Source organism: Thamnophis sirtalis, unplaced genomic scaffold (genome assembly GCF_051295495.1).
Source record: "Thamnophis sirtalis isolate CommonGarterSnake01/CBP01778 unplaced genomic scaffold, rThaSir2_p1.2 scaffold_12, whole genome shotgun sequence".
NCBI classification, from domain to species: domain Eukaryota; kingdom Metazoa; phylum Chordata; class Lepidosauria; order Squamata; family Natricidae; genus Thamnophis; species Thamnophis sirtalis.
Genome location: NW_028261392.1, coordinates 38,001,955 through 38,024,899, shown reverse-complemented (window position 1 = coordinate 38,024,899; position 22,945 = coordinate 38,001,955). Strand labels below are relative to the sequence as shown.

Here is a 22,945-nt window from a genome sequence, read left to right as displayed (position 1 = left end):
AGTCTAACTTTTATGCATAGGAATTATGTCGGACGTCCTAAGTTAGTTTCTGGATCAAGGTCGCCTAAGCGATGGAGGTGGTTTCCACCGGTATATTTCTAATTATTATTCAATTATTCAATCAGACACGAAGACAAAGTTTTATAAGCAATTGCAGAAAATGAATATCAACTACAAAATAAACAACAGCAAAAACCCCAATGCAAAATTATAGACCCGCTTCTCAAACAGGCCCTCTGGGAAAAGGGGCGGGCGGGCTGAGGGAGGCGGAAGAAGCGAGAGCGTGGGAAGTAAAGAGGCGCATGCGTAGACCCTCACGCAAAGCGCTTCCCAACCACAGAAGAGTAGCGGAATCTCGCGAGATGTGAGCCGTACTGGCCACCGAAATAAACGGAGCCCTTTAGAGAAACTACTTCAGCACCAACTCCCCCACCCCACCCACCCCGGTTTCATCTCTTTCCCCCCTCGGCCCGTGATGGCGACGGCATCGTCGGCCACGACTCCGCCTGCTCACTGGAGCCGCTTTGACCAAGAGCAAGACCTAGCGGTACGGGAGCTCATCCGGCAAGTAACCGGCCTGGACGAGCGGAGCCCCGAAACGTCCGGCCACTTCCAAGCGGCGCTAAATTTCGCCTGGTCCAACTTCAGGTCCGTTAGGCGTGAGCGCGGGACGAGGGAAACGGAAGGCGTCTCTTCCCGCGGTATTTTGGGGCGGGCGGCGTGAGGGGAAAAAAAGGCACGCGGGCGGTTGGCTTACAGGACCGCCTTAGATCCGCTTTCCCCTCCCGATGAGTGGAGGGAAGAGAAGGGAATAGGAATAGAATTCTTGATTGGCCAAGTGTGATTGGACGCTCAAGGAATTTGTCTTGGTGCAGATACTCTCAGTGTACATAAAAGAAAAGAAACATTCGTCAAGAATCGTATGGTACAGCACTTAATGATAGTCATGGGCTACAAATAAGCAATCAAATCATATTAGGAAACAGTCAATATAAACCTGTATTTTAAAACTTTAAAACTGCAGTGTGTAGTCCCCATAGCAGTGATAGCTAACCTTTTAGCCATGCGGGGGGGGGGTGTTCATGGGTTCATGCCATACCCAAAATTCTATGCACTCTGCACCCTCCCCACTGTGCATGTGCACGCGAGTCCCCCCCCCCCATGTGCATGCAGTGGCACTGGAACTGTTTTTTGCCCTGCCCAGGCTTCAAAGGCTTTCTAGGAGCCCGGGGAGGGCAAAACCTGCCTCCCCCGCCCCTGGAGGCCATCCGGAGGCCAGAAACAGCCCGTTTTCCAACTTCCGGTTTGTGTGTTAGGTTTGGAGGTTTTTTGCCCTCCGGAAGGTGAAAAACGGCCCAACACGCAAACCAGAAGTCCCATTTGTGCATTGGGTGGTTTTTTGCCCTCCAGGGCTTCCCTGAAACCTCCGGAGGGCGAACAAGGGCTTAAAATCATGGTTGAAACCAGCTGGCACTGACAGGGCAACACCTTGCGTCCCCCAGAAATGGCTCCATGTGCCTCCTGTGGCACGCGTGCCATAAGTTCACCATCATGGCCCTATAAGATCTGCAGAAGTTGTTAGCAAATTATAACTTGAGATACTGTAGAAGTTACATGCTTTACAGAAAGGAAAAAATGTTAAATGTGTAAGGAGTAATAATTCCTTGCATTTAAAAAGCCCTCCATCAGGAGAGACGGAGACTGGGTCACATGCTCCTTAGATGTTCCTTTTATACGGAGATTAGGAAAAAAACATACTCTGCCAATAACTGCTAGGTATCCTGACCGTTCCAACACTACCTATCTCCAATGGCTGCTTAAGGATGAACAGTCCGTAACTACAGCGCATGTGGCCAGATTCTATGCAGCAGCACTGGGGATTCATCACAAACATGTTATAGAACAGTGATGTTATGTAACAATTGTGGCAAACCCTTTGCACTGCTTAGTCACTTCACTTTTAGCATTGAACCTACAATGGGCCACACAGTTTAGGGATTGCAACTATCTTATAGTCAGACCATGTATAATTGACACTGGATTTTATTATAGATTTTAGTTGTTATTTATTATTTTATACTGTAAGTTTTAAGTGTATATATACTGAGTGCTTTTATTTGTTCTGGCTGCTGCTCTAAGACTAATAATAAATTGTTGTTGTAGTCTCTGGAACCCTCCATCAAGGAGATGAATGACCAGTTGCTCTGACATCAATAGTTATTAAAACTTTTGAAAGCTTAGTTGCTGGCCCATCTCAAAATCATCACAGATCCACTGCTAGACCCCTTGCAATTTGCCTACCATGTAAATAGATTGGCTAATGATGCTGTTAATTCCCGCAGCACTGTCTTATGTCTAAGGATATTTACCCATGTGCGCAGGGCTGTATTACTATTATCCTTCTCATCTTTTCTACTACTTTTTCCATTGGTATCTTATAATTATATACTTTGTTGTTTGAGCTTATACACCAGAGACAAATTCCTTGTGTTCAATCACACCTGGCCAATAACGTATTCTATTTAGTGAATTCAATAAAAATATTTTTGCTTAAATTTAGATTAAATTATTTTGTTTAGTTTTAACCCACTTTTTTTGTCCTTGATCACATTTACTTCAGAAGTACCTCCAGAACACTGAAGTAAAGCTATACCTCTGCAGGGGTAACACTGCTGAATAGATTATAATTAAACACGCATGCTTGTGACATTTTGTCTTGTCTTTTAATGACCCTGTAATCCCTTGCATCAAGGTGGAGTTGGGGCAACTGAATGGAGCTGAATGTTTATTGTCCTTCCTGTCGCCATTGCGGAATTTGCAGCATATATTTTCTCACTGTGCCCAGAGAGAGAAATATCTGCTGCCACATAGGATTGAACTCACACCCTCCTGATTGTGAGGCGAGAACTCCACCTCTAGGCCACTGCACCACTCGAGCATGCTTGAGACATTGTGTGGATTAAATGAATTAAAGGATTCAAATAGATAAAGTGGTACTTGAAGATAATGCCAAAGGAAATAGATTTTTTTTTCAGATAGTCCTTGACCTCTGACTGTTTGACAGTGGTTCGGAATTACAACAGAATTGCAAAGGTTGTTTTATGACCTCTGAAGCACTTCTAGCTGTTGCAAAATGTACCACCACATATAACTAGTTTCCAAGCACCCCACAGTCATGTGACTACACACTTGCAATCTTCTCTGCCAACTTCCCCAGAAAGTCAGTGGGAAAAGTTGCAAGCTGTTGCCAAATGCTGAGAAGATTTGAGCTGTGTTCTTGAATCCTGATTTGAGCTCTGTTTCTTCACCCTGCCACGGGAATTCCTCTCCATGCATGAAGGGAAACAACCTCATCAGAGTCTAGAAACTGAGCTTAAATTCTGAACATTTGAGCTGGAGGAGTTCCCTTCCGTTCACAAAGAGGAACTGAAATCTTTCATCAGATGTCTTTTTTAACCAGTTCCCAGAAAGGAGAGGGAACTGAAATCCAAGTGGAGAAGCTGCATAGTAAGGAGAGAGGGCGCCTCAGGCAAGTGGGGGAGGCATCAGGATCTGAAAATACATTCCTATGTTAGTCTTATATAAATAATAAAGACAATGCATCAGATTGATGTCAACATGTTTGGAGAACATTAGAGTGAGCAAGGCTGCTTTTTACAGGTCGATCTTATGAAAATAGGCTGAATACTCTAGGGTTTGTGACTATAGTAAATAAATAAAAATGAAGCCCATCCTTTGTAAAAATGCTATTAAAATACACTTATTGAACAAAATACAAGTTAATCATTTCTGACCTATGATCCAAAAGATAATTCTGTATTTTTTTTCTAGGTTTCATCAATTTCTTGATGTCAGTAGGCACAAAGTGGAGAAAATAATGGAAGGGTAAAGTTTTTGTGTTTCTTTTAACATTAGATTAATTATTTTATACCTAAAGATTAGTAAACATTTCATATTTTTATATAGAATTTATGAAAAGCTGGTGGTTCACTCTGACCTTGTTAAAGCTGGAAGTTGGAGGAGACTAACAGAAGAATTTCTGAATTTGTCTCTTCCCACCACAGAAGGAACAAAGGTTTGTGAGTTTTAGAACATAACTGAATGCTATATTCTTTTGTCTTTATAGTTCTTTTAAAGCTGATCATTTTGTAATGGAAATTTATATAGCCATCAGAAATTAATAAAAAAAAATTCTTTTCTATAATATTATTTTTGTTGTATTCTCAGACCTCAGCATGTAATTACCATGAAACCTATATAACATGGCATGTAAGACACTTGCAATAACTCTATTGAAATAAATTATTTTGATAGGCTAGTAGCACTGTGATTTATGAAGATTTAAAATGTCTTAGACATAATTAATTAAAATACAAAGAATAGTTCCTGGGCTCTGAAAAGAGGATAATTTATGAAAATTAATATTACTTTGTTAGCTCCAGCACTACAGTAGTTTCAAAGGCAATAACCTTCAACATTGCTTTTATGCGAATATTTTATTTATCTGGTAAACTTATATGCTGCTCATCTCTCCTAGAGATAACTCTTGGCAACTTACAATGAAAGCAACAAGACAAACTATTAACACATTAAAATAATAAATGTTAACATTACAATTGGCTTAAAAATTAAACAAAGATGGCAAGGAAGGGAGCAAGATGCACACATGGATCTTACCATAGTCCATTAATCACCTCCAAAATGACATCTCCTCATCGGGGGCCCAAGCCTTTTGGCAGAGCCAGGTCTTCAGCCCCTTTCAGAAGGCCAAAATGGTGGATGTTGATCTCAGCTTCGGTGGGGGCACAATATTCCAGAGGGTGGGATTCATGGCAGAAAAGGTTCTCCTCCTAGATTCCACCAGTCAGAATTCTTTGACCGATAAAGTCTGCAGCATGCCCTTCTCCAGTGCATCTGGAGTGGGTCAATCTCATGTGCAATATTCATGTTTTTCTGCTCTGATTTGTAAGTGTATATATGGGAAGGATAGGGACAGTAAACAAGGTGTTTTTGTGTGTATTTCAGGGGTGGGTTTCAACCGGTTCGCGGCGGTCCCTGCGAACTGGTTGGTCAGTGAACCCGGAAGTAAATAACTTCCGGGAACGGCGAAGGACCCACCCGCCCGCCCACGCTCCTTACCCGGTTTTGACGAGTTCTGCGCTTCCACGCATGCGCAGGACGCATACAGCACCTGTGCGATCCTCCAGGAGCAGCTGGAGCATCGCACAGACGCTAGTACGCATGCGTGTGCCGCGCGCGTGCACGAGGATGCTGCCGGCCCCGTTCCAACCGAACCGGTTGGAACGGGGCGAGAAACCCACCCCTGGTGTATTTATATTTATTTTATTATGTTAAGGGTTAGGGTTAGGGTGTACATTTAGAAAATGCCTGGATTTAAAACAGTGAAGAAAATCAGGAACTGGAAATATATTTTTGCCAGTCAGTTAAATTTATACCTAGATTCATCACATAACACAAGAATAAAAAACTTATGTTTTCTTGCCAAAATGAATTTCTAACACAACAAATTGTAAATATCTGAAGTGAGTGTTCTGATAACATCAAAACCATAAAATGTACCATGAAATATTTTTTCTACTTTTTTCATCTTGTGAAGATAAAATCCTATATTTGAAATATATAACTTGATAAATAGAACTATACTTTTATTTTGTACTTACGTATTTCATGCCTTAATTCTAATCCTATTTAAGATGAATGATAAACTAAATTTGCTGTTTTTCTCTTCTAAATATACCATTGGATTAGAATTCTAGTATCTTCTTTTATTTTGCTGTCCTGTTCACTGAATTACTTGTTTCCTGTGTCTAAGACAGATGCACATTATGCTGTACTATCACTTCTATTATATTTGTCTGATTCTCCTTCCAACACCTGCTTTGCTGAAGAACCAAGAGAAAAAGCAGTCGGTAGGTTGAGAGCATCCAAGAAAATATGTGGAATTGAAATCATATTAACCTTATTCTACTATTTTGATTATATATTTTTCAATTTTGTGTTCTCTTTAAAAAAATAATTATGTGCCAGGAAGTTGCACATAAGCAACAACATATGCTAGATAGATTCTCTCCACTAAGATCTGTCTCTAACCTGGTCTTTTTTGTTCTCATTACCACTGTAAGTGACTATTATACTATTACATGACTTTACATGACATGGCATTACACATAGTATATGTCATAACATTTTTTATAGTAGTATAGCATTATGATGAGGCTTTCTCAATACTTAGCTTTTCAGAATCTCATAGCATGGTAGCATGGTGCAGCACATTTGTTTCTTCTTCTGAAAAAAATAGGTTATAAAACTAATTAATGAACAATTATACTTTTTCCTTAGATTAAATATATCAAGATCACTGAGCGTATATAAATATTATTGTGCATTTTCCATAGAAAAAGAGAAATTTGATTGGAGAAAATATTTAATGGAAGATGAAGACCTGGACTTTGTTCCTGATCTAGAATCACCAGTAAGTAATAGAGAATTGTTCTGACCCCCTCCTCAGTCCAGTAACGAATGCCGAGACAAGCTTAATTGGAATGTACTTTAATAGCAAGAAACCAAAATCTTGGTGGCTGAGAGCCAAGCATAACAAACAGATAAGGACCTTGGCAGCAACTCAGACAAACCTTGGCAGCAATCCAGCCTGCCAAGGTAGTTACAGAAGTTCTCCAACTTTTAGTCAATGCGTTGACTTCTGCAAAGGGGGCCGTGTGCACAAGTAGTCTTTTTATAGTCTGGAGAGGAGCCTAATGACCACCAGCTGAGTGCAATTACCTCCTATAACTGCGTAACTGTTCCTTATGCCTATTAGCTCTTCGATGCTGGGCATCCAGGAACAAATCACTGCTGGACTCAGGCTCACTCTCCCTTGTCTCTTCCCCACTGCTCCAAGGCTCAGGCGCCTCCTGGTGGCCAACTAGCCTCTCTGCACCCTGCTCGGAGTCGGAACCCTGTCCAGGGTCCTCCACAGCCGACTCATAGGGCCCCTCGCTGTCGGAGTCTGGTGGCAGTTCCAACGGCTCCTGCTGGGCCACAACAGAGAATAATAATTTGTACTGAATAAATAAATAATATTTAGCATTTAGTCAAGAGAAATTTGCCATGTAGAAATAGATTTTCCATTTTCTCAGTAAATTCTTTTATCTATATTATGATTATATGGTTGGTTTTAGTCAATTTAGTTCAACTTCATATTATAGTTTTTCCCTAAGGCAGATGTAGGTCTCGGTCTCAGTTTCTCTCTCTCTTTTCATCCCTCCCTCTCTCCCTTCTTGCTCATAATAGAAACATTGTAATCATTGATGATTTTCTGCCAGCAAATCTTTACCTTAACATTCCCACTTTGCCTTAGAGAATTGGAGAATTGCTCCACTCTATTACCTCTGTGGTCCTAAAAAGCTAATGGTATGGACAGTGAAATTATTAAATTGAGCATTATTTATAGTGATGTCATACTGGAATTCATAGTGCATTGTTTATGAAATGAGATATTGAATATTTACATCTTAGATGCTATATTATACAGTAATATTTTAATGCCTAGTAAATTACAAAAGTCCATTTAAGTTTCCACTGTGCCATTATCATAGAGTGAAGTATATTTTGTGCTTTTAATGTTTTATAGGAGTGGTCAGATGTAAGTGATGAGGATACTGAACCTTTGAGCAGAGAAGATTCTGGCATTCAGGTAGATAGGACACCACAAGAAGATCAGGATCAAAATAAGAAGTCAGCATCTCTTGCCAACTGGAAAGGTATGTTTTCTGAAGCAGGTCGTTACAATAGAATGGACTATACCAGTTCTTATCATGGCCTATTTGATTTACACTTTATGATAGTTTGTAGTCGTATGCTGTTAGCAAATGTAAATGAAGTGTTTGGGGGTATTTAGAGAAGTTTCACATTTACTTTACTCAGTTGGTCTGCTTGCTGATTATATAGCTCATAAAAATTCCTGGTAGAATTCTGAAATTGTTAGTAGGAACTGCGCTTATGCTGATATAAAATTGTCTTCGTAGTTGTTGGAATAATATATATATACAATTTTTCAAATATATTATAAAAATATACAAAAAATCTTAATTTCCATGCTACTTATTTTAGCAATTTAGCAGCATTTGTATGTTCTCTGTGTCTGTCTATATATATAAATTTAAGCATAATCCAGCATTTGTTGATTATGCTTAAATTTATCTCAATTTTGTTCATATTTAGTAGAAAACATGAATATACAATATATACCGGTTCACCTTACATTTCTATAAGAGAATCTCAGAATAAGCTAATACTTGCATAGGCTTTCTGAATAAGACACCATGCAATTTACAGCTGAAAACATAATTATTTAATTTTTTTAAACCTGGTTTTTGAACCTGGAAAGTCTACAAAGGTGATTAAAAACTTTCAGAGCTAGTGTTATGTAATGATTGAGATGCTGGACTGGGTAGTTGATTATGGTCTCTAACCTTCGTCTTCATCTTGCAGTGGACTTGATATGGGCTCAAAATTATAAATAAAATTAATAATATGTGAAAAAGTAAAACAGATGCAAAACAAATAGTTTCTTATGAAAGCAATTAATTAAAAAAAATCTTATGTTAGAAATTTCTAATAGTTTTTAAAAATATAATTCCTCAGTGTCTAAATAGCTGTCCAAGGATTAGAGCTTTTTCTGGAAAGAGTTCTGCCAAAAAAGTAGATATGCTTTTTTTGGGAAAGATATTCAAACTATGTCTGTTCTTTTCTGAGAAAAAAAGTGCAAGAAGTAATTTCTTCAAAAAGTGAGAAAAGTGAATAATTGTTTAATTTTGTTTTGCTGCTTTTGGCTTGTGAGTTTTCAAATGTATGGCTGTGTCAGTACACCCAAGTGCTCTTGAGATTAGAGGTTCATTTGGGCAAGCTTCCACATTTGTTTGATAATAAGTTGATTAAAACATTATTTAGCTCTATATATGTGGTGGATAATGAAGATTTTTTTTATACAGGACAATACACTGATATAACTGTTTTCTCTCTAGATGAACCTGATGCACGTACCTGGTTAGAGCAACATGTAGTGGCTCAGTATTGGACTGGTAGAGTTGTCCGTTTTTCCCATAGTTTGCATTTTCATTCCAATTTAGCTTCTATATGGTAAGTTGTCAATCACATTTGTAAATTATTACAGCTACAATCCACATATAGAACTATACTGACTTCTTTATGTTTTCCTGTACAAACTTTGTGATAAATTATGTGTTGTAGAACTATACAGGTAGTCTTCAAGTTATGACCAGTTGCTTAACGACCATTCAATATTGCAATGGACCTCCCCCAAAGCTACTTATGACCTGACTTTGAAGTTCCAATGCTGCCCCTCCCCCTCAATCACATGACCGCATTTTGGGTGCTCTGCAACTGGCCAGCATTTATAGTCATATGACCATGATTTACAAATGTTTTTGCCAGAAACCAGCATTTATTTCAAGCAAACCCACATCCACACCCAATAGCAAATTGTGGGTTTGCTTAATGACTGTGTATTTACTTAACAACTGCAGCATTCCCTTTACAACCACTGTGAATAAGGTTGTAAAATTGAGTCTGGTCACATGGTGATTCCTTTATGATTGTCATAATTTACAGCCATAATTGACAGGGTCAATTAGGGTTATAACTTGAGGACTATCTAAATCCTTATTCAAAGTCTCAACTAAGAGACAATAAAAGATTTGAAGGGTTATAAGATTCTTGAATTAGGTAGTATTAAACGCTTTAAAAATCAAAGCAAGTTTTGATTTAATATATGAATAGAATGTTTGAAATGAGTATTTTTCAGAATAGGACTATAATGCAGTTTGATTTTTCAAGTGTTACAGTGATTTGTTGATGTAGTATGTAATAAAGTTTATTGGTCTTATAGGAGAAGAGGATGAAATAAATAATGTTGGATGTTCTTTACCAATACAATAAAAGTATTAAAGTCATTTTTCTCTTAGGGAACAGCACTTATATAATAGTGATCCATTATATGTCCCAGAAGAGAGAATTCTTGTCACTGAAACGCAGGTCATTCGTGAAACAATTTGGTAAGAAATTTTCAAAGAAAAACCATTTGAGGTTTGTTTTATGTTGAATAATACATGCTATATTTGAGTCTCTATGGTTAATTTTAAAATTCAGAAAATGGTTTTATACTACTGTTTTTATTATTATATTAATATTATTAATTCTAAAGCAAATTGCGCTAATCAAAATGAGGAAAATAGAGTTTCACGAGGCAAATGATGCTATAACTTTTATAGCCTACATTAATACTTGCTTTTAATTTTTTCTCTGTAAAAAGGAACTGTAAATAAAATGTTGTATTTGAAAGAAAAAAAAACCCTATCATTTCTGTTTTCAGAAATGGGTGAGTTTGTATCTATTATATGGTACCATTTTGCAAATATATAATGCAGGGTTGTCAAATTCACGTCGTCATGCTGTCACATGACATATTGTGACTTTTCTCCTTTGCTAAACGGCTTGGGTGTGGCCGGTGCATGATGCATCTGGCCCGTGAGCCACGAGTTTGACAGTCCTGATATAAAGTATGAAATATCTGTTTAAAATCAAGGATTTTGACAGTTACAATATATGATGGACTCCTTTCCAGAGTCACTTGTTTTGTGAGATGGACAGCTATATAAATTTGAAAAGCTAATTGAATGAATAATACTAACGTCTGAATGTATGTTTTGCTTGTATTTTACAAAGGCATGTGCTGAGATCATTTTTATTTTTTCAGGCTTCTTTCAGGTGTAAAAAAACTCTTTATATTTCAGCTGAATGATGGAAAGATAACTGTGAGAAATGACATAACAGTAACGCATTTGACACATGTGAGTAAAATGATTAGTGAATCTAAAATAAGCAAATATAGCAATTCAATATTAATTCTTTAGCCAACAAATTAAAAATAGGATAATACTGATAATCCTTGCTTAATTCAGTGATCACTTGAACTTACAATAGCCGTGAATAAATGATTGAGTTATGGCCATTGTAGCACCCCTGTAATGTCATCAAAATTTGGGTGCTTAGCAATTTCCTGACACTTAAGACTGCAAGTGTGCTTCAACAACCCCCATTTGCCTATTTCCCCATGTCTTCCCTTTACTTGATGGTGGTGATATCATTGATGGCCCACAGCCTTCAGCAGACTTAGCCAGCTATCACTACTTCTGAATCTTTACTTCAGCTCCAGTGCTGCCACTGCTGCCAAAGAGTGCCACAGTGGCCAGCCCTCCACCCCCAGCAGCACAATCCAAACCTCAGTTGCCATCCCAGCTGACCTTCAATATCTTCTGCTGCTGACAAGGCATGCCCAGTTTGGCCTTATTTAAGGCAACTGCTGGCACACACCAGTCCTTTTTCCTGAGGTTGTCTATGCATGCTCTTCTCCGTATTGGACGCTGCCCTCTTGCAATGCTTCTGAGATTTTTCCGAAACTTAGCAGAGGGCTGTGCCCATCCCTCTCCAAATTGTCATGATGATTTGGAAGATTTTAGAAGCATCACAACAAGCATTGCACTATTTGAAAATAGTGAAAAATGAGTGAGATTAGGTGAGTGGGGAAAGTTCAAAAGAGGCAGTCCCTTGCTTTACTGAGGCTCAGGGCTGGGAAGGACAAAGCTGGGAATAGCTTAGATCAGGGTGTGTCCTCTTCTAATGATGACCAATCAGGCATAGATTGTCTAGTATAAGGATAAAGGTGGCATGTCCCCCCCCCCATATAATACATTGTACTTTATTTTAATTGTGCCTTGAATTACTCTGCAAACTTTGCATTTTGTAATTTCTATATCTTTTTTCTGCTTTCCTTTCAAAATAGATAAATAAATAAAAATCTTTTATTTTGTAGAATTCATTAAGATCAATGCTGGAGCGTATAGCTGCTTATGGGCAAGTGGTATTTAGATTACAAAAGTTTATTGATGATGTCATGGGTCACAGCTCAGAAAGTGGAATACATGGAACCTTATCTACTCCCAAGAAATCTGTGGAAGCCCCTTTTAGAACCTATCAGGCTTTTGTGCGAGCTCTCTATAAATATTTCATTAATTTCAAAAAAGAACTTACGGAAATTGAGAGATGCATAATCAATGAAGGTAAAATAATTGCATTTTAACTGAAATTTTTGTTTTAATGTTCTAAAGTGCATGCTTTCTAGATATGACATAAAAACACGAATCTATACTTTTTTGTAGATACTACAGTTACCCTTTCCATAGTCATAGATAAACTGTCACATCGATTAGCACAGCTGAAAGTAATTCATAAAGTTTTTAGCACTGGAATTGCTGAAGTACCACCTGATACCCGCAATGTTGTAAGAGCATCTCATTTGCTCAATACCTTGTACAAAGCAATTCTTGACTATGACAATATGGGGGAAGCTTCTGAACAGACAGTAAGTATAAAAAAACTTATTTAATAAATGATAAATTATTATTTAATAACAATACTAGAAAAATATAGTTTCTACTCAAGTTAAGTCTGTAATTCTTTTGGTTCATAGATGATTATTCTAGTATAATGTCATCTTATTAATCAGGCATATATGAGTTCAGTTAAGTCTCTGCCCCAAGTGTAAATAATACCTCATCTGTGTATCACCAGTTTTTTTAAATAAATCTATCTATCAATGTATTCTTTCACACAATTTCCTCTCTGTGTGAGTTAAGACACGTTGATTCAATGGCAATAATTCAGCTATACACCATACATAAATAACAAGCTCTTATAAACTGTAATGATATAAACTGATATAAGTGATAGCTAGACTTCTCCATAGCAACAAGAAAAGTTTTCTAGTTGCTAAGTTTTCCTGTTTTAAAACTTTTTATGTAAAATTATTTGAAGTTCTCAAATTCACAACTTAGATCCGGGTATCTTTTTTTTTGGTGATAAAATAATCTGAAATGCGGTTTTATAAAATAGACTCTTCAGTCAGATATTGCAGCACCCTAATTAGGATATGTATAAATTGTAGAATGCTGCACAGGAACACAGTGGCTGAGTTGGAATAGAGATAACAATTTCTTTGTGCGTCAGACTAACTTTTTCTCATAAGGATTACATAAATAATACAATTCTATTTTAATAGTGTAAACATTTTATTGCCAGATAACTGTTATTTAAAACAGTTGCTTCTGGTTTTCTATTCAGAATGTATAACCGTTTGTGTGTTTATGTGTGAAGATATTATAAAAGTGCATTTTTACAGACAGGAAATTAATTTGTAGGCATATTGTTGATATACAGCTCTGTTAAACAATGAAGAGGCACTCAGATGAAGCCACCTGAATATTGCTTAAATATGATGATGTAAATTATTTTTAGATTTGGCTGGGAAACAAATCCATGTGTGTGATATATTATGACCACACAGAATATAGAGCAGCTGTAGAACTCTTTTTCTATTCTCCCATTCTTGTAGCAGCTTTCTAAATTAGAAGTTTGCTAGAATAATATCTTCCCACCATATATCATGTGGGGAAAAATGGAGCCCAGAGTATATATTTAATTTAAAATTTACATAATGCTTTGTATATACAAACATAAGAATTAGCCCTGCTGGTTCAAGCCTTAGTTGAGCATTTTCTTTCTCTCACTGAGATTAATCAGGTGCCTCTGCTAATAAGCATCTTCCTTCTGCCATTGTTTCTCTGATCTTAAAGTCATGCTTCCCCAGCCCTTCAGGCTATAAGCTTTTCTAAATGCTGGATATATTTTATAAATTTTCTAATGATGCTGTTGTTTCCTAATTCAGTATTTATTATTATCTACTCCTCTCTATTCTCTCATACTTTTTTGTAATTTCATTTCAGGTCTCTCTTTTATTTTCTCTGTGGGTTGAAACAGTAAGACCATACCTACAGACAGTGGATGAGTGGATTGTCCATGGTAATTTATTTGATCCTGCCAAAGAATTTATAATTCAAAGGTAATGATAGTGAACATCTTGTGGATATCCCAGAGATGCTTTTTCAGGAGGCAACTGGACTTTCTTCAAAGAAAAAACAAGAAAGTCCAGTTGCCTCTTGAAAAAGCTTTCTTGGGATAACCATGAACTGGATGACTGAGAATCTCTACAGAATCCTGTGGATATATTGATATTTCTAGGGTGTAGGTAATTTTTGTGCTGATAGTGGTGGAGCCAAAAGAAATCCTATGTAAGTATACTTACATATTGCTAAGTATCCATATAATGCACAGAGATTTAGGTAATCCACCATAGAAAAACTCATTTTTTGTTAAAATTCTAGGCTGCATTTGCAATTTAAAAAATTGACATATTTCTGGGAGAATACTTATAACCAGGTTCGAAGCTTTAGTTATTTTATTCCTATTTTGTGTGATTTAATATCACAATTATTACAGCTAATTGAATTCAGAATATAAAAATGTAAGAATCTTCCTATTTTGGCTGCTGACCTCTATATCTTAATTTTAATCTTGGTGTTTTCTTAATCAGTATGCATTCTAGTATACATGTAGCGGCTTTGGAATTTTACTTGGCTGTGATGAGCCTTCAAATCTCTGTATTTTTCCTGAATCTTATCCTTAACTACGGAACTGAAAGCTGCAGATGGTGGATGAATATTCTTATCCAGTTATTTGAAAAACCTATTTTAGATTATTATTGTAATTATAAACACATGCATTGTAAATAAATATATGCAATTTTCTGATAAATTTCTGACAATTGCCTGTTTTTTTTCTGCAGAAACAAAAACGTTTCTGTAAATCATAGAGACTTTTGGTATGCCACCTACACATTATATAGTGTATCAGAAAAATCTGAAAATGAAGAGAAAATGAGTGATAATGCTAGTGCCAGTTCTGGCAGTGATCAAGCACCATCAAGCAGACAGCATACCATGGTTTCATTTTTAAAACCTGTATTAAAGCAGATCATTATGGCCGGGAAGTCCATGCAGTTGCTAAAAAATTTGCAGTGCAAAGATGGTTCTCCACAGCCAGCTGCAGCCCGAGGTAAAAACTGAAATTCCACAAAATGTTCTTTACTCTGTAATGTTATGCGTATTGATTTTTAGAATTCATGTAGCACTGCATGAAACATTTGACTGGACAAAACTGCACAAAACATTTGACTGTACTTTTACTTGACTTTAAATATAGATAATCCTCAGTTTATGACTATTTGGTCAACAATGGTTCAAAGCAGTGGTGGGTTCCAGATCCCGTTGCAACCGGTACGGTGCAACGGGGCCAGGCGTCCACCACATGCACGCGTGCAGCGCGCGCATGTGTACTTACCACCCGCGATGCTCTGTGACGCTCCAGCTGCTCGCTCCATGTGCATAAGCCCTGATCGGCTCAAATATAGGTAAGGAGGGCAGGCGGGTGGGACCTGGTGTTCCCAGCAGACACCAATATGCCCGTACCGGGGCGTATCGGTTGTATCCCACCACTGCTTCAAAGTTACAACAGGCTTGGAAACAGAATGCCCGAGTTTAATCCAGTAGAATTTTTATTAAGATATTTTAGTCCACTCAGAACATGTTAGCATGTTTCTTAATGTAAATCAGGATTAAGGCAGTTGGTGTGGGACGATGACCTGAGATTATAGGATTTCTAGTCCAAAACCCTTAAGGTTTACTCGGTTGCCCATCCATGGAATAAGTGGTAATCTGAAATTCATTGGATGCTTAGAAAATAGCACCATCCATCTCAAATCGGAGACTATTTGTATCTTAGGCAATATTTCTATCAACAGTTAATTTTTGAAGAAAAGGTAGAAGGAGCTATAATTTTATTACTTTTTAATAGAATAAGATAAAATCTATAGGCCAGTAGTGGCAGTTGAGATAACAAAGCTAACCTAGCTCTAGAATAATAGATAATTTTTAAAAATCTGTTAGCAGAAAATTTCAAATTTATATGTTTATACTCTGCTACAATCCTACATACCTCTAAGCAGTTTACAGGAACACCTAGATCAGTAAACCACTGACAACTAGATTAAGGTAATAAAAATCTTTAAACCATATTAAAAATGAATGTAATTTAGTAAAACAAATATAAAGCCAGGTGTCACAACCCAAATGCCCTACGGAAGACTTCTGGTTTTTGCTTGCTTCTGGAAGACAGCTGTGATCACAACTAAGCTTCAAAGGGATGCCATTCCAGAAAGTTGACACTACTGCAAAAAAGCAGTACCTCTAGCACATCAGATGAAACTGGGAAGAGACCTCTGTAGTGATAGCTTTCATCTGCTATTTCAGCAAGAGCCATGAGTCCAATGGGGCTCCTAATCATACATCTACTCCTTCATGGTAATGCACACTTTTTATTTATTTAGTTACAAAATGAGGATGGTTGTCCATCTCACAATGGGGAATTTTGTTGGCTAACAAGAAATTTAATTCAGATAAATTAAAAATAAGAGGGATGCGGTGGCTCAGTGACTAAGACGCTGAGCTTTTCAATCAGAAGGTCGGCAGTTCAGTGGTTCGAATCCCTAGCACCCGTGTAACGGAGTGAGCTCCCATTACTTGTCCCAGCTTCTGCCAACCTAGCAGTTTGAAAGCATGTAAAAAATGCAAGTAGAAAAATGGGAACCACTTTGGTGGGAAGGTAACAGCGCTCCATGTGCCTTCAGTGTTTAGTCATGCCGACCACATGACCACGGAGATGTCTTTGGACAGGGCTGGCTCTTCAGCTTAGAATTGGAGATGAGCACTGCCCCTAGAGCCGGAAATGACTAGCAAGCATGTGCAGGGGAACCTTTACCTTAATTAAAAATAAACTACCAGACCAATTAAGAAATCCAAATTGTTAATTCTAGCTTACAATTAATAAACCACAATCATCAAATAAAGTGGACTCACCCTGTCCCAAATAGATAAGGGAACAACCAAATCTTTTTTCTCTTAGCTTCCCCATCTGGAGATACCATTGGACCTGCCAGAAAACCCCGATGACTAATTAGTAACTCTTATCTAGCTAGGACTCAGCCTTACTATGTTCTCTTCGTCCTTGATCCTCATAGATTGCAGACATAGGATAAGATTTCAATAGTATCATTATGTTAACTTATTCCATTTTGGATTTTTATACTGTAAAGCACATTATCTCGCTGTTTATGAGAGCAAAACAGACAACCATACTGAAAAAGAACATATAGGGCAAAATTAGCAAGCCACTGTCTACTTCTTAAACTTGTTTAGGTGATTAGGACTGTTATAAGGCATTTGCAATTGCTGAAAACATTTTAGACACACTGTATCACTATTTGTTGACATAGTGTATTAAAATCTTGTTATTGTTGTTGTTGTTGTTGTTGTTATTATTATTATTATTATACAATTGTATCACAGCGGCCAGTTGTTTCGCCGGATTTGGCATTGGTTACTAGTCGGGCCCCACCCAGGGGCCTAGGACGTTGTAACGTATTTTCGTAATATGCGTGCAGATCCAAGCAGTGCGGCTTTTTGCATTTGACTGATGGTGATTTTGTCAATTTTTAACTGTTTTAAATGTAATTCCAGTGCTTTTGGAATAGCACCCAGTGTGCCAATTACCACTGGAATTACCACTGCTGGTTTGTGCCATAGTCGTTGAATTTCAATTTTTAAGTCCTGGTATTTTGCGATTTTTTCATGTTCCTTCTCAGCAACCCTGCTATCACCTGGTATTGCGATGTCTATGATTGTGACCTTATTTTTCTCAACCAGTGTGATGTCTGGTGTATTATGCTCCAGTTTTTTGTTGGTTTGTATACGGAAATCCCACAAGATCTTGACCATCTGATTTTCGGTGACTTTTTCAGGCTGATGTTCCCACCAGTTTGTTGCTGTTTTAATATTATAATTTTTGCACAAATTCCAATGGATCATTTGTGCTACTGAATTGTGCCGCAATTTATAATCAGTCTGCGCGATTTTTTTACAGCAGCTGAGTACCGTATTTTCACGACCATAAGCCGCACTTAAAATCCTAAAATTTTATCAAAAACCGGCAGTGCGGCTTATAACCCGGTGCGCTTTATGTGTGAAAAAAGATCGAAAATCTCTCCCTCCCGACGCTCAAACTTGAAGCTCGCAAGCATGCACACGTCCCTCGGGTCTCTCCCTTCAACCTCGCTACTTTCTCAGTCGGAGCAGAGAGCCACCCAGCTCCCAGCCCCTATGGACTGGGCTGTTCTGTCACCCCCGCCGCCGCAAGAAGGGACGGCAGACCGGCGCAGCCCTTCAGGATTTGCCGGCGCCGAGCACCCCATCCGCCCCGGCAGTCGCCCTGCCTAACTCCGCTCCGCGCCCCAGCCGGCTCTGCGCTGCCGGTCAAGGGCGCGCGGGTGGCCGGTGCGGCGCCGGTCTTCCCAGCACACCACGCCGGCCGGGCAAGAGCCGGGAGAGCAGCGGAGCCCGAAGCCTCCCGCTAGCCGACGCCTGCCACGTGCGCCCACCCGCCCGCCTCGGGGACCGCAACCCGGGCGCCCTGCCCGCCCCCATCCCCCCCCCCGCCTGGCTCACCGATGGGGATGACATGGGGCATGCCGCAGCAGGCGTGCAGCCAGAGGACTCCGAGCAGGGTGGCGGCGGCGGCAGCGGAGGCGCAGGAGCGGGCCAGTGGCGGGCGCAGGGCATGGCAGTAGGTCAGCATCCTGGGCGGGCGGGCGGCGGGCAAGGCGCGGGAGGCGGAGAGGACAGAGCGACCTGACCGCGGCGCCCCAGGCCCCCGCGCTGGCGATCTCCCGGGGTGGCGTGGCTGCGCGGGGCCGCTCAGCGGAGGAAGGCGGCCGCCTGGCGGGAGAGGCTCGGCCGAAAGGTGCCGGGGCTGGAGGCTGCCTCCCGAAGAAGCCGCCGGAGCGTCCCAAGCCAGAAAATGCCCCAACTCGGGCAGACGGAGTTCCAGTTGCAACCTGCGCACGTGATTCGATGAGGAACCAAGGGGAGCCGGGTCTCTGAGCGCGGCTTATAACCCGGTGCGCTTTATATGTGAAAAAAGTTTAAAAAATTAACATTAAATGATACTGCGGCTTACAATCCGGTGCGGCTTATGGTCGTGAAAATACGGTATGTGATCAACAGTTTCATCAGCTTCTTTGCAAAGTCTGCATTTGGCATCATCAGAGGATTTTTCGATTTTGGCCTTAATGGCATTTGTGCGGATAGCTTGTTCTTGCGCAGCCAGGATTAGTGACTCTGTTTCTTTCTTTAATGTACCTGTTGTTAACCATAACCAAATTTGTTCACTGTCCACTTTATCTTTTATTTTTTCCAGAAATTGGCCATGCAGTGCTTTGTTCTGCCAACTCTCCATTCTTGATTTTATCACATCTTTTCTGTATTCTTGTTTCGTCTGTTGGGCCTTCAGTAGATTTTTGTTCTTTACTTCGATTAATAGATGTTCTTGACTTTCTTTTAAATAATCAGCCAGTGCATGTTTTTCTTCTTCAACTGTTTGCTTCACTTGTAATAATCCTCTGCCACCTGATTTTCGGGGCAGTTAAAGTCTATCAGTATCACCACGTGGATGTAAACTGTAGTGCATTGTCATTAGTTTCCTGGTTTTTCGGTCCAAAAGATCCAAATCAGCTTGTGTCCAGTTAACTATACCAGCTGTGTATCTTATAACTGGTATTGCCCAGGTATTTATGGCCTTGATTGTATTTCCACCATTCAATTTAGATTTCAAAATTTTCCTAACTCTGTTGGTGTACTCTCGCCTGACAATAGTTTTTACTTCTCCATGCTTGATGTTATCCAACTGCAGAATGCCTAAGTATTTGTAGGCTTCATTTTCTTTGCATTTAATTAATTGGCCATTGGGCATTTCAATTCCCTCACATGCAGTGATTTTGCCCCTTTTTATGGATACAGTGGCGCATTTTTCCATGCCAAACTGCATTGAAATATCGGTGCTGAATACTCGGACTGTGTTTGTCAATGATTGGATTTCTATTTCTGACTTTCCATAGAGTTTCAAATCATCCATATATAGTAAATGCGAAATTTTTTCAGCTTCTTTGGCTGTTTGGTAGCCTAATTTCATTTTTTTTAAGATTACTGATAGTGGGATCATTACGATGATGAAGAGAAGAGGTGAAAGTGAATCACCCTGGAAAATTCCTCGCTTGATATTAACCATTCCGTAGATCTCATTCCCTACTGCCAACTCAGTTCTCCATTGTTTCATCGCCTTTTCAGTAAAGGATGTAATATTTTTGCTAATGCCAGTTGTTTCTAAGCATTTTATGATCCAACTATGTGGCAGTGAGTCAAATGCCTTTTTGTAATCAATCCAGACCATATTCAAGTTTGTTTTTCTGTTCTTACAATTTTCTAATATCATTTTATCAATTAGAAGCTGATCTTTTGTGCCCCTGCTCCTTCTTTTGTTGCCTTTTTGCTCTACTGGCAAGATGTTGTTTGTTTCCAAATAATCCATCATGTTATCTGCAATAATGCCTGTGAGTAATTTGAAGGTTGTTGGCAAGCATGTTATTGGTCTGTAGTTTTCAGGTGTTGTTCCTTTAGTTTCATCTTTCTGAATCAAGTATGTTTTTCCAGTTGTCAACCATTCATCAATTTGGCCCTTTTGTAAAATTTCATTCAGTTGCCTGGCCAATATTGCATGTAAACTGGTCAGATATTTGAGCCAGAAACCATGTAATTGGTCCTTTCCAGGTGATGTCCAATTCTTTACCTTTTTAACTCGATTTTTGACCATCTCAGTTGTTATTTCTAATACTTGCATTTGTTTGTTGCCAATGCTTTTCTCAAAGTCATGTATCCACTTTGCTTCCTTGTTGTAGTCCTTTGCATTTTCCCACAATTCTTTCCAGTATTCAACTGTGGCCTGTTTTTCTGGTTTTTCACTTTTGGTGTCACCATTCACATTAAGACTTTGATTAAAACGCCGTTGGTCTGATCGAAATTGCTGATTTTGTTTATATTGGATGATTCGTGCCTCATATCTTTCAGTTTTTCTAGCTGTTGCTGTTATCTGCTGTTTTACAATCTCTACAGCTTCATTGATGTTTCTTGTATCCAGTCTATATCTTCTGATTAGCCGATCTATGATTTTGTTGTTTTTAAGCCGTTGCTCATGCATGTTCTTTAAGTTACTAGCATCTGCCCTTAATTTTTTGATTTTTTGTTCTAAACGGATTTTCCACTTTGGCTTTGATGCTTTTTCTGTTGTGTGACTAGGTACTTTAATTTTAATGCCTAGTTCATTAGTGACTATTACAGCTGCGCTGTACATTAACTGGTTTGTTTCCAAGATGGATCCCGGTTCAATTGTTGAAAACACTGCATTAACCATTTTCATGATAGGGGCCAAAATTTTCTTAGGCACAGTTTTTAGTGATGGTAAACGTTGCCTTTCCTCATTAAGCAGAAAATGCTCCATGATCTTATCCTTCAATTCTTTTTGTTTTTGAGTTAGTTCATCAGTTGGTTCAGTGATAACTGGTTCTAGTGGTGGTGGTGTTATTTCCTCTCCAAGAGCTTCTTCTGGGAGTTCTACTGTTTTTAGTTGTGTCTTGAATATCAGTTATTTTCGCTTGTGATATTGTTTTTTGGGTTTTTCAATTTGCCTGAATTTCCTCATGTTCAACTTCACTAAACACTTTATTCCGTATAATAAATCGCCTTTGATCTGCTAGTCGTTGTTCACTAACATTTGAATCTGGATATTGTTGTTTCCATAATTCATACATTCGCTTTAAATAGCCTCTTTTTTCTGGCTCTGAGTTGTAGTAACAGGCCATTATGGCACGGTTTTCATCTGCACTATATTTTTGCCGTTTTGTTGGCTGGTCCACTTGTAGCCCACTTTTTGACGGATGTCCAGGGACCCCAACATCCGCCGCGGCCCTTGTTAACCCGCGCAACGACCGATGCGGTATGGAATTCTTATTTGTTTTTTTCACCATATTGTATGGGTTGGCAGGGTTTTTTTTACGGGACCAGATGCCAACCTGATCCCAACCCTCCTCCTTTCTCATCCGGGCTTGGGACCAGCGGAGTTGTTGTTGTTGTTGTTGTTGTTGTTGTTGGGCTTGGGACCAGCGGAGTTGTTGTTGTTGTTGTTGTTGTTGTTGTTGTTGTTGTTATTATTATTATTATTATTATTATTATTATTATTACTAGATTTCATTGTCAGTGTAGTAAGAAAATTCAAGTGTTTTTTTTTTCTGGTTTTTATGAACAATTGTCCTGAAGAAGCAGTAATCTATGTTTCAATATCCAATTCAGGTGCAGAAAGGAAGAGCTTGTACATGTTATTTTTGGAATCCGTGCAATTGCGTCTACGTCATGGAGATGACCATATTCAAGATACTTTGACAGAACAGCAAGCTACTAAAGAAAGCCTAATAAAGATGCAGTCCATTGCAGAAAGACATTTACAATTGGATGATATTCATGATCCTTTACTAGCTATTAATTTTGCAAGGTAGTGTAAGACGTTTAGAATATTTTTTGTCCTTTCTCGTTTTTCAAACATCGATATGATTCTGCCAAAGAAATACAAAAAAGTCCCTGCTATTCCAGTAGTATGTATGTGATTTTTAATACAATATTCAACAAGTTAAATAGTTAGATGTCATACATTGGTAACCTTTATTATGTTAATTAATATCTCCTATAACAGATGTCAGGATATTGTATGGAAAATATAAATACATAGGATAATACATTGGTTAGAGTAAAATATCAATAATAGAAGTATGAATATACAAAAATGCAATAGAAAATGGAGTTTGCTTAGTGTACCAAAATTTAGTAGAAGAGAAAGAACTGCACCAAACTCATTAATGATCCAGTTTCATTATAACTGAAAATGTAATTCCAAATCTAAGTATGACAGAGATTGGAGCTAAGAAGGAAAAGGATTTAGTCCAGAGTTGGATTAACAC

General features: G+C 38.7%; 1 protein-coding gene across 2 annotated transcripts in view; it reads left to right on the top strand.

Annotated features, from left to right (window-relative positions):
- Window positions 1-369: 369 nt before the first annotated feature.
- The window catches only part of TUBGCP5 (tubulin gamma complex component 5), a 30,608-nt gene continuing 8,032 nt past the window's right edge, over window positions 370-22,945 (top strand). Inside the window, exons 1-14 of one of the 2 annotated variants that reach the window (XM_087726842.1) lie at window positions 370-648; window positions 3,832-3,885; window positions 3,967-4,075; window positions 5,834-5,930; window positions 6,417-6,493; window positions 7,652-7,781; window positions 9,045-9,159; window positions 10,005-10,094; window positions 10,796-10,889; window positions 11,912-12,158; window positions 12,258-12,460; window positions 13,881-13,996; window positions 14,780-15,048; window positions 22,284-22,482. In XM_087726842.1, the coding sequence (XP_087582968.1) occupies window positions 476-648; window positions 3,832-3,885; window positions 3,967-4,075; window positions 5,834-5,930; window positions 6,417-6,493; window positions 7,652-7,781; window positions 9,045-9,159; window positions 10,005-10,094; window positions 10,796-10,889; window positions 11,912-12,158; window positions 12,258-12,460; window positions 13,881-13,996; window positions 14,780-15,048; window positions 22,284-22,482 (1,973 nt within the window). In that variant the 5' untranslated portion in view covers window positions 370-475. Of the gene's footprint in view, window positions 649-3,831; window positions 4,076-5,833; window positions 5,931-6,416; window positions 6,494-7,651; window positions 7,782-9,044; window positions 9,160-10,004; window positions 10,095-10,795; window positions 10,890-11,911; window positions 12,159-12,257; window positions 12,461-13,880; window positions 13,997-14,779; window positions 15,049-22,283; window positions 22,483-22,945 lie in introns of both variants that reach the window. The other variant, XM_087726843.1, reaches the window with a different exon arrangement.